The sequence below is a fragment of the Nicotiana tabacum genome, chromosome 13 (genome assembly GCF_000715075.1).
Source record: "Nicotiana tabacum cultivar K326 chromosome 13, ASM71507v2, whole genome shotgun sequence".
NCBI classification, from domain to species: domain Eukaryota; kingdom Viridiplantae; phylum Streptophyta; class Magnoliopsida; order Solanales; family Solanaceae; genus Nicotiana; species Nicotiana tabacum.
The window spans coordinates 55959876-55973452 of record NC_134092.1 but is presented as its reverse complement, the minus strand read 5'-3'; the positions used below and the strand labels follow the sequence as shown (position 1 = coordinate 55973452).

The 13577-nt window shown below is 35.8% G+C and overlaps 1 protein-coding gene across 3 annotated transcripts in view; it reads right to left on the bottom strand.

Moving 5' to 3' along the window:
- The window catches only part of LOC107778059 (uncharacterized), a 30787-nt gene extending 24598 nt beyond the window's left edge, over positions 1–6189 (bottom strand). For all 3 annotated transcript variants that reach the window (XR_001646318.2, XM_016598237.2, XM_016598238.2), the window contains exon 1: positions 5595–6189. Coding sequence is in view for 2 of the 3 variants with exons in the window: in XM_016598238.2 (XP_016453724.2) it covers positions 5595–5712 (118 nt within the window). In the remaining variant the exon portion in view is untranslated. The remainder of the gene's footprint in view (positions 1–5594) is intronic.
- Between the last annotated feature and the right edge of the window lie 7388 nt (positions 6190–13577).

Here is a 13577-nt window from a genome sequence, read left to right as displayed (position 1 = left end):
AAGCAAAAGGAGAGGAAATAAGGTGCTTTCAAAAATCAGGTAATACAGGAAGATGTAAGTAAACTCTTGAAAATCGGTTTCATACGTGAGGTAAAATACCCTGATTGGCTAGCAAATACTGTCGTAGTTCCAAAAAAGAATGGTAAATGGCGAGTATGCATAGACTATACTGATTTGAACAAAGCATGTCCTAAAGATTCATTTCATTTACCGCATATTGATCAATTAATTGATTCTAATGTTGGCCATGAGCTTTTCATTTTTTTAAATGGTTATTATGGATATAATCAAATTAAAATGGATCCCGAGAACAAGGAAAAAACTTCTTTCATTACAGACAGGGGATTTATTATTACAAGATTATGCCCTTTGGTCTAAAGAACGTTGGAGCCACATATCAAAGGTTGGTAACCAAAATGTTCTAAGAACATTTGGAGAAGACTATGGAAGTGAACATTGAAGATCATCTCGAGCATTTGAAAGAAACTTTTGTAATTCTTTGAAAGTGCATCATGAAGTTGAAGAGAAATATGCATTCGATGTTGCATCAAGTAAGTTTTTAGGCTTTCTTGTTTCTAACAGAGGGGTCAAGGTGAATCCAGCTAAATCAAAGCTATTGAAGAAATCTCGGATGTACTTACAAGCAAAAAAGAAGTACAGAGACTCACGGGGAGAGCAGCAACCCTGGAGAGATTCATATCCAAATCCTCTTAAAGATGTTTCAAATTTTTCTCGTTGCTGAAAAAGCAAAGCAAGTTTGAATGGACAAATGAATGCCAACAAGCATTGAGGGATTTGAAAACCTATCTTTCAAAGCCACCTTTGCTATCAAAGCCAAAGGAGGGGGAAAGGTTGATTGTTTACCTTGCCATGTTTGAAGTATCGGTGAGTACAGTTTTGGTTCGAGAAGAAAAAGGTATGCAATCTCTTATCTGTTATGTTATTAAAGCATTATTAGAAGTTGAGACAACATATCCACATTTAAAAAAATCAGCATTGGCACTAATAATGGCATCAAGAAATTATGAACTTATTTTTAATGTCACCCCATATCTGTTGTGACAACTTTTCCATTATGTAAATTTTATATAAGCATGGGTTATCGGAAGATTAGTCAAATGGGCAATAGAACTTAGTGCATATGATATTATTTATCAACTACGAGCTACCATAAAGTCACATGTACTAGCAGATTTTGTAGCAGACATTAGCTCGAACCTACTTCCCGAAGCTGAAAAAGAGGTATCTATCAGCACCGGGTCCAATCTAGGGACTTGGGCTTCATACACGGATGGATCCTTTAATGTAAAAGGAGCAGGTTTGGGTATTATTTTGATTGCACCCACTAGGGAAATTGTTAGACAAGCGATAAATGTTATCTTATTACTTATAATGAAGCCGAGTATGAAGCAATGGTTGCAAGTTTGGAACTCGCAAAAGAAATGAGAGTTGAGTAGATCGAAATTAAAATTGACTCTCCGCTGGTAGTTAACCAAATGCAAGGAAATTACATGGAATGAGAGTTACGAATGCAACAGTACCGAGAAAAGGTATGGGATTTGTTACATCAGTTCCGAGAATGGAAAGCTACTCAAATCCCAAGGGAAGAAAATGCAGAAGCAGGTGCGTTAGCGAACCTTGGATCGATAGCGGATATAACCAACTCTGAAAATGCAATAGTGGTGCATCTATTTCATTCGTCACTCGATCAACCAAAAAAGCGAGGTAAATTTTAATAGCTTAATATAGGATTGGCGAAATGAATTTATGAATTATTTGCAGCATAGAATATTGCGTGAAGATTAAAAAACAATCTCAACGGCTATGAATACAAGCTGCTCGCTATTGCTTGGTAGAAGGGAATTTGTATCGAAAAATGTTTAGTGGTCCTTTGACTAAATATCGCGGCCTGGACAAACTGAATATGTTATGCGAGAAGTGCATGAGCAACAGTATGCAGTCAAGCAAGTGGTAGTCATTGGTAAAAAAATTTATAAGAACGGGGTATTATTGGCCACGAATGGAAGAAGAAGCAGAAAATTTCGTGAAAAGATGTGATAAGTGTCAATGGTACACAAATCAATTGCATTAACCAGACTACATTCAGCGCTCGCACCGTGGCCGTTTATGAAGTGAGGATGGATATCGTATGTCCATTACCTCAAGCGTCGGGAAAGGTAAGGCTTTTGCTGGTTTTAACTGATTATTTTTCTAAGTGGGTAGAAGTAGGTACCTTCAAATAGGTACGAGAAAAAGAAGTCATAGACTTCATTTGGAGAAATATAATTTGCCGATTTGGAGTTTCAAGGAAAATCATGTGTGACAATGGACCATAATTTGTGGGGGCAAAGAGCAACGAATTTTTTTAAAGTTGGAAAATCAAGAAAATAACTTTGTCACCATATCATCCCATTGCTAATGACAAGCAGAGTCGATAAACAAGATAATTATCAATAATGTGAAGAAACGGTTGAAGCAGCAAAAGGTAAATGGCTGAGGTGTTACCAAGAGTGTTATAGGCCTATAAAACAATATCAAAAACAAGTGCGGGAGAAACTCCTTTTTCACTTGTTTACAACACTTAAGCTTGATTCCAGTGAAGATAGGAGAACCGAGTCGAGATATAATCACGTAAGTGGACTATCGAATGACGAGGCACTACGCACATATCTGGATATGACAGAGGAGCGAAGGGAGTTAGCATTGATATGAATGGAAGCTCAAAAGCAAAGGGATAGAGCGATACTATAATAAGAGCAAATTTACGACATTTCAAAATTGGGGACTTTATCCTTAGAAAGGTGCTCCAGTCTACATAAGAGGTAAATTCAGGAAAATTAGGCCCGAGATGGGAAGGTCCGTATTTAGTTCGTGGCATGGAAGGGAAAGGAGCATATGAATTAGAGCTATGGACGGGAAAGTGCTATCTTCAAATTGGAATGCAGTACACTTAAAGAGACACCCACGGTCAGGTATCTTTTAATCAATTATTTATTTGTTCATATAAATTTTACTAACATTTTTTTATGATAGGCACAAAGCTAACCCGAACCAAATAATAACAATAGACCCAACAGGCAGAACACTTAATTATTACCGGTCAACGTTACAATAATTCTGACGGAGGAGATTAAGCACAGTCTTCATCTAAAAGTCTCGAGTCCCGTGCATGTTTCCATTTCAGAAAAAGGACCAAGGAGAGAAGTCATTGAAATTCCCTCGAAAATCCAGTGTTCAATTTTTCATACTTTAAACTCAAACATTGGGGGACTATATAAGAGTTATCATCTCAAGAAGATTTCCAAGAAGACGCGAAGGAAAAGAATTCCAAGAAGAAGTGAAGATTTCAAAGAGAATTCAAGAAATTTCAATTCAAGTAGTCACGGGATAAAATATTCCCGAGAACTTGTAAAGTATGAAATAATTTTGCTACAAGAAAGCAGTTGTAATGATCTCATAAATGAATATTTGCTTTGAAAGTTTAAAGAAAACTTCTCAAGTTATTTCATTTTTTTACACTAATATAAAGATGAGACGTCATCTTCATTAGTGCCGATTGCATGAAAGGTCCCTCTTTTACGATTAAGACCGTATATGTTTAGCTACGGCAACAATAAGGCATTCACTTAATCAAAGCATAAAAGTAATGCAATAAAAGACTCGGGAAAAATTGAACGAGCAAAACGAAACATGTTTGATATAAAAATATCTCCAAAAACAAACTTAAACACAAAAACTCGGCAAAAATAAAAGCTAAGGCTCGGAAGGAACATCTTGAGAAGGAGGATAATCAATTGGGGAAGGAACCGCAGTTGAAGGAGAATTAATTCGGAGACTCAAAGATGAAGGTTGAGGATCTACCTCCACATCTCCCTTACTCATATCACCCCTACAACTTTCTTTATTGGGAGTGGAAAAGCTTTGACCTTGCTGAGACACTTCAATAGCTTCCTTAGCCTTGGCAAGTTCAGCTTCGAGGTCAATACCTTCCTAGTTGGCTTCAGTCAAAGTCTCAAAACGGGTGCAGAGATAAGCCCAACTTAAATCCATAGTCAATTCTCATACTCTTTTTCCAATTGATCAACTTCAAGCCGCAAATTTTCTTTCTCTACTTCGGTAGCATCATAAGAAGACCTTTCAAACTTCGAATCTCTTCTGTGGCCATAGAATGTTGCTTGGCAAAATTATCCTCCATTTTAGCCTTCTCCTTCTCCGCTTAATTTACCTCAACCTTTGCCACCGCTACTTCAGCGGTCGTTAACTTGAATTGTTGGCTTTGCCTTTAGAAGAAGATTCAGGGGTAGAAGACGCCCTAGTTCTAGAAGAAGATGCGGATTTTGAAGAACCCCCTCTGGTGGAAGAGGAAGTATTTCTATTTGCTATAGAACCAATGCTACGAAGCCTTCTACCACCTTTTCTATTCCTAACTAGAGCCACCGTAGAAGGAAGATTGTCGACTATAATAGCACGACGAAGGGAAGCAGCAAAAGTAGAAGAATTGGAAGTCATTGAAAATAAGAAAGAATGAAATCAAAAGAAAGAGTGAAGAGCTAGAGAAAGGGTTTGGAGAAGAAGAAAGAGGTGAAAGAAAGTACAAGGAGAATTTTGAGGATTTAAGCTTCCGTATTTATAAGGGAAAGATATATCATCACAGACGGTCATCATGGAACTGTCATATTAAATTAACAGAGTCGTTTGTGCCTGGAAAACCGATGCAGAATTTAGAACGAATCACGACAAGACATGTGTCTCGAGCATTAAATAGAAGGAGAAGTGCATGTCTCATCACTTCTGCAACACGTCATAATTATCTCGGGAGGAGGCGGCAAAACATTCCCACCATAAATAAAATCTCTACTTCCCGAATATTCAGTTGAGAATATTCATGAAGTGGAGGGACTATCTGTATTAGTGGAAAATAAACTTGCCACGTGAATTTATATCATGACAACAGGTGTCATGGATGTTATTACAACAAAAAAGAATGACGTGTTGAGATGATATAAACAACATCCTCGGGGTTGTTTGTGTATGCACCGTGCCTGTTAGCTTCGAGGTTAAACATAAAAGAATAGCCATGGCACTGATGATTAAAGTCATTAACAGCTACGAATATGGAAAGGAACAGTCAATCCCTGATTACACGCGATTTACTATTATTATCTCAATCGTTACAAATCAATCACGTAACGGGCAATTAATGCAATAAATAACAGAAACAAGCAAGAGCTAAACAACGCAAATGGTTACGAGTGATAGTACTATTTAAATCTCCCTTCCATATCTTGTATCCCCAACAAAAATTCTACTAAGTCATATTGTCAATTATAGAATTCTCTTACTATTCTCTATTAATGGAAGACTATTTCTTGCCTACTGGAGAAAGGCTGCAATCATCAATAAGATTTCTATTTCCTTTATTCTCTCAATTTATTTCTTTATTATTATTACTCTTTTTTCGCATCAATTATATTTGGAAAAGTGAAGTAAATCGGTTGTTGAAAACCCAAATTATTTTATTTAATTGCTTTGACCTCAAAAACTATTTTTTGAACTAAACAAACTGGAAATAAGGAAAGAGCAAAAAGACATACCTTTGCTGGCGCTAATGAGGAAGAACCCATCAGAGGTAACTGGGCTATAGAACAAATCAACCACTGGACGTGAATGACCATGGCAAACCAATGGCACTGCCACTTTCTTTTTATCCATTTTCACGAAACCCCAACCTAAAATCTTAACTATGTTTCTGTATTTTAGCCTTCCAAATACCACCGTCTTCAAGTTGGGCAAATCAGATATAAGCAAAAGCCTTTCTTATAAACTTTTTCTGGAGCCAAAACAATGAAAATACAAACTCTTTGTAAAGGAGTAGAAGTCTTGGGTTTAAAGTTAGAAAGCCGAAAATTAACAACTTTTATACGTATTTTTTGGGTATGTAAAAGTCGAGGGCAAATGGCAAGCAAATGGCAATTAAAGTCTAGTTCTTTACAGAAAATAAAGCTTGCTTGGGAGCTTATAAATAAAAATGAGAGTCGGAAGTACTAGGCGCGATTTTGAAAAGGAGGGGGAGGACAAAGAAGGATGGAAGGAGTAGTCCGCTAAATAGTCTCTAGGCTCAAGGTCATCTCTTAAGTTCTATATGGGGATTTTCTTATTGGTGTGGTGTGGATGTACATTTGGATCTAGTACTCTAGGATCCCGGAAACATTTTCCTTCTTTTTCCAAAAAAAATTCACTTTTTTTTTTAAATCTGTTATGAAAATTTATATTGTGGATGTCCATTTATTACTCCGCTATAGATAATCTTCCTGAAAAAGATTATCCATTTAGTACAGTTTATCTACAAGCAGCTGATGCAGGCAGGTTGCAAGTAGCTCAATGAAATAATTTGCAGCAGCTTCTTATTAAACAGGCAGGTTGCAAGCAGCTCATGCAGACAGCTTACAAGCAGCTAAAGAAAAGCCTTGCAGTTGCTTCCTGAAAAGCCTCGCAGCTACTTCCTTTCTTCTATAAATAGAGGAGTTTTCAGTTCATTATATATATAAGTTTGAAATTTGAATAATATATCAATCTCTCTCTATACTTGTCTTCGGTTTATTTACTTTACACGTTATCAGCACAAGACTCTGTCATCTCGAACAAATACTTTGAAAGTATCATAGGTACGAACTTTCTTTTTCTAAATAATGTCAAATCTTTCTAAACTTGAATTTGTAGCCTTGGATATATCGGGCAAAAGCTACATGTCTTGGGTGCTTGATGCCGAAATTCATCTTGATACGATGGGTCTGGCAGATACCATCAAGGACAAAAATCAGGCATCAAACCAAGATCGTGCCAAAGCAATGATATTCCTACGTCATCACCTTGATGAGGGCCTGAAAATGGAATATCTTACTTTTAAAGATTCAGTCATACTGTGGGATAATTTGAAAGATATATATGACCACCTGAAGATGATCGTTCTTTCACAGGCACGATATGATTGGACTCATTTAAGGCTACAAGATTTTAAATCTATCAGTGAGTATAATTCTGCTATGTTCAGAATTATTTCCCAATTAAAATTATGTGGTGATAATATTATTGATCATGATATATTTGAGAAAATTTTCACCACTTTTCATGTCTCGAACATGCTCCTGCAACAGCAATATCGAGAGATGGGATTCAAAAAGTATTCTGAACTTATCTCACATCTTTTTGTAGTCGAGCAACATAATGGGCTATTAATAAAAAATCATGAAAGTCGACCTATTGGTTCTCGTCCATTCCCTGAAGTGAATGAGACGAACTTCCACCAAGCTAAGCATTGAAGAGGACGTGGGCCCAGTCGTGGTCATGACCGTGGTCGGTGAAGAAACACTAATCATGGTAATAATAATGCACCAAAGAACCATCCTTACCACCAGCAGTGGAAAAGGAATGAACAAAAGCATGAAGCGATGCAAGCAGCAAACGCAAAAAATGCATGCTATAGATGTGGAGGAAAAGGGCACTGGTTACGCCAAAGCACCTGGTTGAGCTGTATCAAGCCTTCCTGAAGAAGACTGAGAAAAATACTGAAGCAAATTTTATTTCTGAAGATAATTTAGACTTCATGCATTTGGATGTAGCTGATTACTTTGCACTCCCGAAAGGAGAAACAAGTCATGTGATCGGTGATGAATCTGTAGAGATGTAAATATTTTAATTTTTATTGTTTGTAGTAGATAGTATGGTTATGTAATAGTTGTACATAAATAAAAGTTATGCTTTGATAATAATGTTTACTATCATATTTATTTTGTTTATGTCATTTTGAAGAATATGGATAATCCTCAAATTATGTTTGGATCAAAGACCAATTATGAAGATATTCGTATAATTGATAGTGGGACAACTCATGCCATATTCAAATATCATAAATAATTTTCTTATTTGCATAAGAAAAAAGCAAATGTTTCTACAATTTCTGGTAATATAAGTTTGATTGAAGGCTCCGGAAGAGCTATTGTATTTCTGTCTAAGGGAACAAAACTTATTATAAACAATGCATTATTCTCCTCCAAGTCCCGAAGAAACTTGTTGAGTTTTATAAATATTCGCCGAAATGGGTATCATGTTGAGACGATAGATGAAATGAATATGGAATATCTTTGTATTACAAAGAATATTTCTGGCCATAATTGCATTGTAGAAAATTTACCAACTTTATCTGTTGGCTTATACTATTCAAAGATTAGTACAGTTGAAGCACAATCTATCGTAAATCGGAAGTTTACTAATTCAAATACTTTTGTGCTTTGGCATGGCCGTTTGGGCCATCCTTGATCAATAATGATGAGACGAATTATTGAAAATTCGAGTGGGCATCCACTAAAGAACCTGGAGATTCTTACAAATGATAAATTTTCTTGTGATGCTTGTTATCAATGCAAAATGATCACTAGACCATCACCAATGAAGGTTGGAATTAAGTCCCCTACCTTTTTAGAGCGTATACATGGGGATATATGTAGACCTATTTACCCACCAAATGGGTTGTTCAGATATTTTATGGTTCTAATAGATGCATCTTCAAGATGGTCTCATGTGTGCCTACTATCATCTCGCAACCTGGCGTTTTCAAAGTTATTAGCCCAAATAATTCGATTAAGCGCACAATTCCCAGATTATCCTATAAAGGTTATTCGCCTTGATAATGCTGGAGAATTCTCATCTCAAGATTTTGATGATTATTGTCTATCAGTTGGGATAAAAGTTGAACATCCTGTAGCTTATGTTTATACTCAAAATAGCCTTGCAGAGTCATTTATTAAACACTTGCAGTTGATAGCAAGACCACTACTTAAGAAAGCAAAATTGCCTACTACTATTTGGGGCCATACTATCTTGCACGCAGCATCACTTATCCGTCTCAGACCGACACATTATAATAAATATTCTCCGTCACAATTAGTTTTTGGTCATGAACCAAATATTGCCCATCTACGAATTTTTGGATGTGTTGTATATGTGTCAGTAGCACCACCACAACGCAGTAAGATGGGCCCGCAGAGAAGGTTAGGAATATATGTTGGGTTTGAATCACCCTCTATTATTCGCTATCTTGAACCATTGATAGGAGATTTATTTACTGCTCGATTTGCAGATTATCGATTTGATGAAACAAATTTCCCACAATTAGGGGGAGAGAAAAAGGAAATCAAAAGAGAAATTGTGTGAAAAGTTTCATCCTTATATCACTTTGATCCGCGTACCCCTATATGTAATCAGGAGGTCCAGAAGATCATCCATTTATAGAATATAGCAAATCAAATGCCAGATGCATTTACTGATTTGAAAAGGATAACTAAGTCATATATCCTTGCAGAGAATATGCCTATCTGAATTGATGTCCCAGCAGGACCATCTACTATCATGAGATCTAGTGAACCTAAAGCACGCCTGAAGCGTGGTAGGCCTTTGGGTTCTAAGGATCGAAATTCTAGAAAAAGAAAATCGATAAATGATCGAAATGAGATTATGAAGGGATCTCCTAAAAAGACCCAAGATCTGATTAGTTCTGAGATTCCTGAAGAAATCAATGAACCCGAGACTCAAGTGAGTAAGGAACTTTTAATAAGTTCTACTGGTGATGGGATTAATTTAAATCGATCTGAAATAGTGGTGGATAATATTTTTGCATATAATGTTGCACTTAACATTATGCAAGATAGTGAGAATCTTGAACCCCGATCTGTCGAAGAATGTCGACAAAGATCTGATTAGCCAAAATGGCAAAAGTCAATTCAATCGAAATTGAAGTCACTTGCTAAAAGAGAGGTCTTTGGACTAGTAGTCCAAACACCTGCTAGTATAAAGCCAGTTGGTCATAAATGGGTTTTTGTGTGAAAAAGGAATGATAAAAATAAAGTTGAAAGATACAAGGCCCGCCTTGTTGCACAAGGATTCTCACAACGTCCTGGACTCGATTATGAAGAAACATATTCACCCGTTATGGATGCCATAACATTTAGATATCTCATCAGTTTAGCCTTACGTGAAAGGCTTGAAATACATCTAATGGATGTGGTTACAACTTATCTATACGGGTCACTTGATAATGAAATTTACATGAAAATTTCTGAAGGATTTAAAATGCCTGAAGCATATTCAAAATCTCGGAAAATGTACTCAATCAGATTACAAAGATCTTTGTACAGTTTAAAGCAATCTGGACGCGTGTGGTATAATCGCCTCAGTGAATATTTGCTGAAAGAGGGTTACATAAATGATGTTATTTGTCCATGTATTTTTATAAAGAAAATGACTTCAGAATTTGTTATACTTGTTGTTTATGTTGATGACATAAATCTTATTGGAACTCCAGAAGAGCTCCAAAAGGCAATTGAATATCTTAAGAAAGAATTTGAGATGAAAGATCTTGGAAAGACAAAACTTTGCCTTGGTCTGCAAATTGAACATTTAGCAGACGGGATCTTTATCCATCAATCTGCATATACAGAAAGGGTCTTAAAACGCTTTTATATGGACAAAGCGCACCCATTGAGTACACCAATAATTGTTCGATCACTTGAAGTGAATAAAGATTTGTTCCTACCTCCAGAAGAGGATGAGGAACTCCTTGGTCCTGAAGTATCCTATCTCAGTGCAATTGGTGCACTAATGTATTTTGCTAATACTACAAGGCCTGACATAGCATTTTCTGTTAATTTACTAGCAATATATAGTTCTTCTCCTACACTGAGATATTGGAACAGGATTAAGCATATATTGCGATATTTAAAAGGAACTCTTGATATGAGTTTGTTTTATGCTAACAAAGATAGTGCAGATCTTGTTGGTTATGTAGATACAGGTTATTTATCTGATCCCCATAAATCTAGATCTCAAACCGGTTACGTGTTTACATGTGGAGGTACTATCATATCATGGCGCTACACAAAGTAATCTATTGTTGCTACTTCTTCAAACCATGCTAAAATAATAGCTATTCATGAAGCAAGTAGGGAATGCATATGGTTGAGATCAATAATTTATTTTATTCGAGAAAAATGTGGTTTGGAATGTGAGAAAAAATCCATAATTTTATACGAAGACAATGCTGCATGCATAGCCCAATTGAAGGGAGGATTTATAAAAGGAGATAGAACGAAGCATATTTCACCAAAATTATTCTACACACACGATCTTCAGAAAAATGCTGATATTGATGTACAACAAATCCGTTCAAATGGCAATCCAACAGATTTATTCACTAAATCTTTGCCAACTTCAACTTTTGAGAAGATGGTATACAAGATTCGAATGCGGAGACTCAAATATTTGAAACAAGGTTTTCATCAAGGGGAGTAAAATACGCGATATACTCTTTTTTCCTTACTAAGATTTTTTTCCACAGGATTTTCCTCATAAGGTTTTTAATGAGGCAGTTAAAAATGTGTATTACTAAATATGTGTACTCTTTTTCCTTCACTAGGATTTTTTCCACTGGGTTTTTCCTAGTAAGGTTTTAATGAGGCACAATACCTTTTAATGAACATCCAAGGGGGAGTGTTATGAAGATAATTATATTGTGGATGTTTATTTATTACTCCGCTATAGATAATCTTCCTGAAGAAGATTATCCATTTAAAAGCAGCTGATGCAGGCAGGTTGCAAGCAGCTCAATGAAATGATTTGGAGCAGCTTCTTATTAAACAGGCAGGTTGCAAGCAGCTCATGCAGACAACTTACAAGCAGCTAAAGAAAAGCCTTGCAGCTGCTTCCTTAAAAGCCTCGCAGCTGCTTCCTTTCTTCTATAAATAGAGGAGTTTTCAGTTCATTATATATATAAGTTTGAAGTTTGAATAATATATCAATCTATCTATATACTTGTCTTCGGTTTATTTACTTTACAACCTTTATTTTATAACAAAATCGCGTTGTTCATAAAATTTTTAATTTTCACTTGAATATGCATTTTGAAAATTTTCAAAAATTTGAAAAACTCCAAAAAGTTATTTTTCAAAATTTTCAATCAAATCACTTACAAAACTTCAAAAACAACCCAAAATTATATTCATGTCCAAACACAACTTTAAATTTCAAATACCATTTTCACTTGAAAATTTGTTTCCCCTATTTTAGAATTTTATGATTCTTATGTCCAAACGCCCACTAGATATAACTCTCATTACAATTTAATAATTTAACTCATAACCAGAATATATTTCAAGATTGCCATGAAAGGTAGCAGAAACGATGAATAGAAAAATAAATCTCAAATTAGGTCATAAACTAACTTAATTTTCACTGTAAGCCACACTTTTCCCTACCATTTCATGTTTAAAATAATCTCAAATTATGAGAAGATAATAAGGACCGGTCATTCAGTAACTTAGTACATGAAAGTAAATAAAATTAAGTAATTGGTGCATCATAACATGGAATTAATAAAAAATCAAAAAGTATACTACTCTCTTCATATGGAAGTGCTCTAAAGGAAAGGAAAAACACAGAGATTGAAATTATCTTGGTAGAATTAAGTAAAACTTTTAAAATTTAAAAGTATAAAAGCCACATATATGAATAAGATAATGCTTGGTCGTTCTTCAAACTCAAAACTTGTGAGTCTTATCTCCCTTTATGTCACTTCCGGTGATAGAAAGCATCTCCACGGGTCCCGCATGAAAACCTCATTCTTTTTCAAAATATTCAAGACCTGAAAACAAAAAACAAAAAAAAAAACAAAAAAAAAGAAAGATAAGAAGTTCGGAATAAAAAGAATGTCGTTGATGAAGAGAGTATTATTCTATAAATAAATACATAATATAAATATAAATTTTATCGATATTAATTAGGAGAAGAAAAAAAGATTAGAAGGCATGATTACTATTTATTAGTATATGATATTTTTCCCTTATATCCATAAATTTTTACTATTCCACTACTACATTTGTAATTCTTTTATAGCATCCCTTTGTATTACCTTAATGCAATCCTATAAATAGAGAATTTAGGCATCACATTGTATGCACTTAGAAACAGGGAACAACTAATAGCCGACCTCTTGCACCTGCGGATTTCCTTCTGCTTCTGCGCAACCGCAGGTGAGAAGCAAAACACGCTTCTGCACTCCAGCTCGCTTCGACGCCCAAGGCCATCGCTTCTGCGAGGCCGCAGATGCGCCTCAAGTTCCGCTTTTGCGATGACTCCAAACTCAATCCCTTTTCATAGGTGCGACCACATTTCCGCTTCTGCGACCACCACACCTATGCAAAAGCAACTACAGGTGTGCAACACCAGAACCAACTGCAACCAGCACCACACATGAATGAAAGATGATCCGAAACACGTTCGCAACTCACTCGAGCCCCTCGAGACCCTGTCCGAATATACCAACAAGTCTCAAAACATAACAGGGACGTACTCGAGACCTCAAATCACACATAACAACATCAAAACAATGAATCGCACCTCGAATCGAACTTAATGAACTTTTGAACTTTCATATTCCAAAACGCGTGTCGAACCATATCAAACCAACTTTGAATGACCTTAAATTTTGCACACAAGTCCCCAAATAACATAACGAAGCTATTCCAATT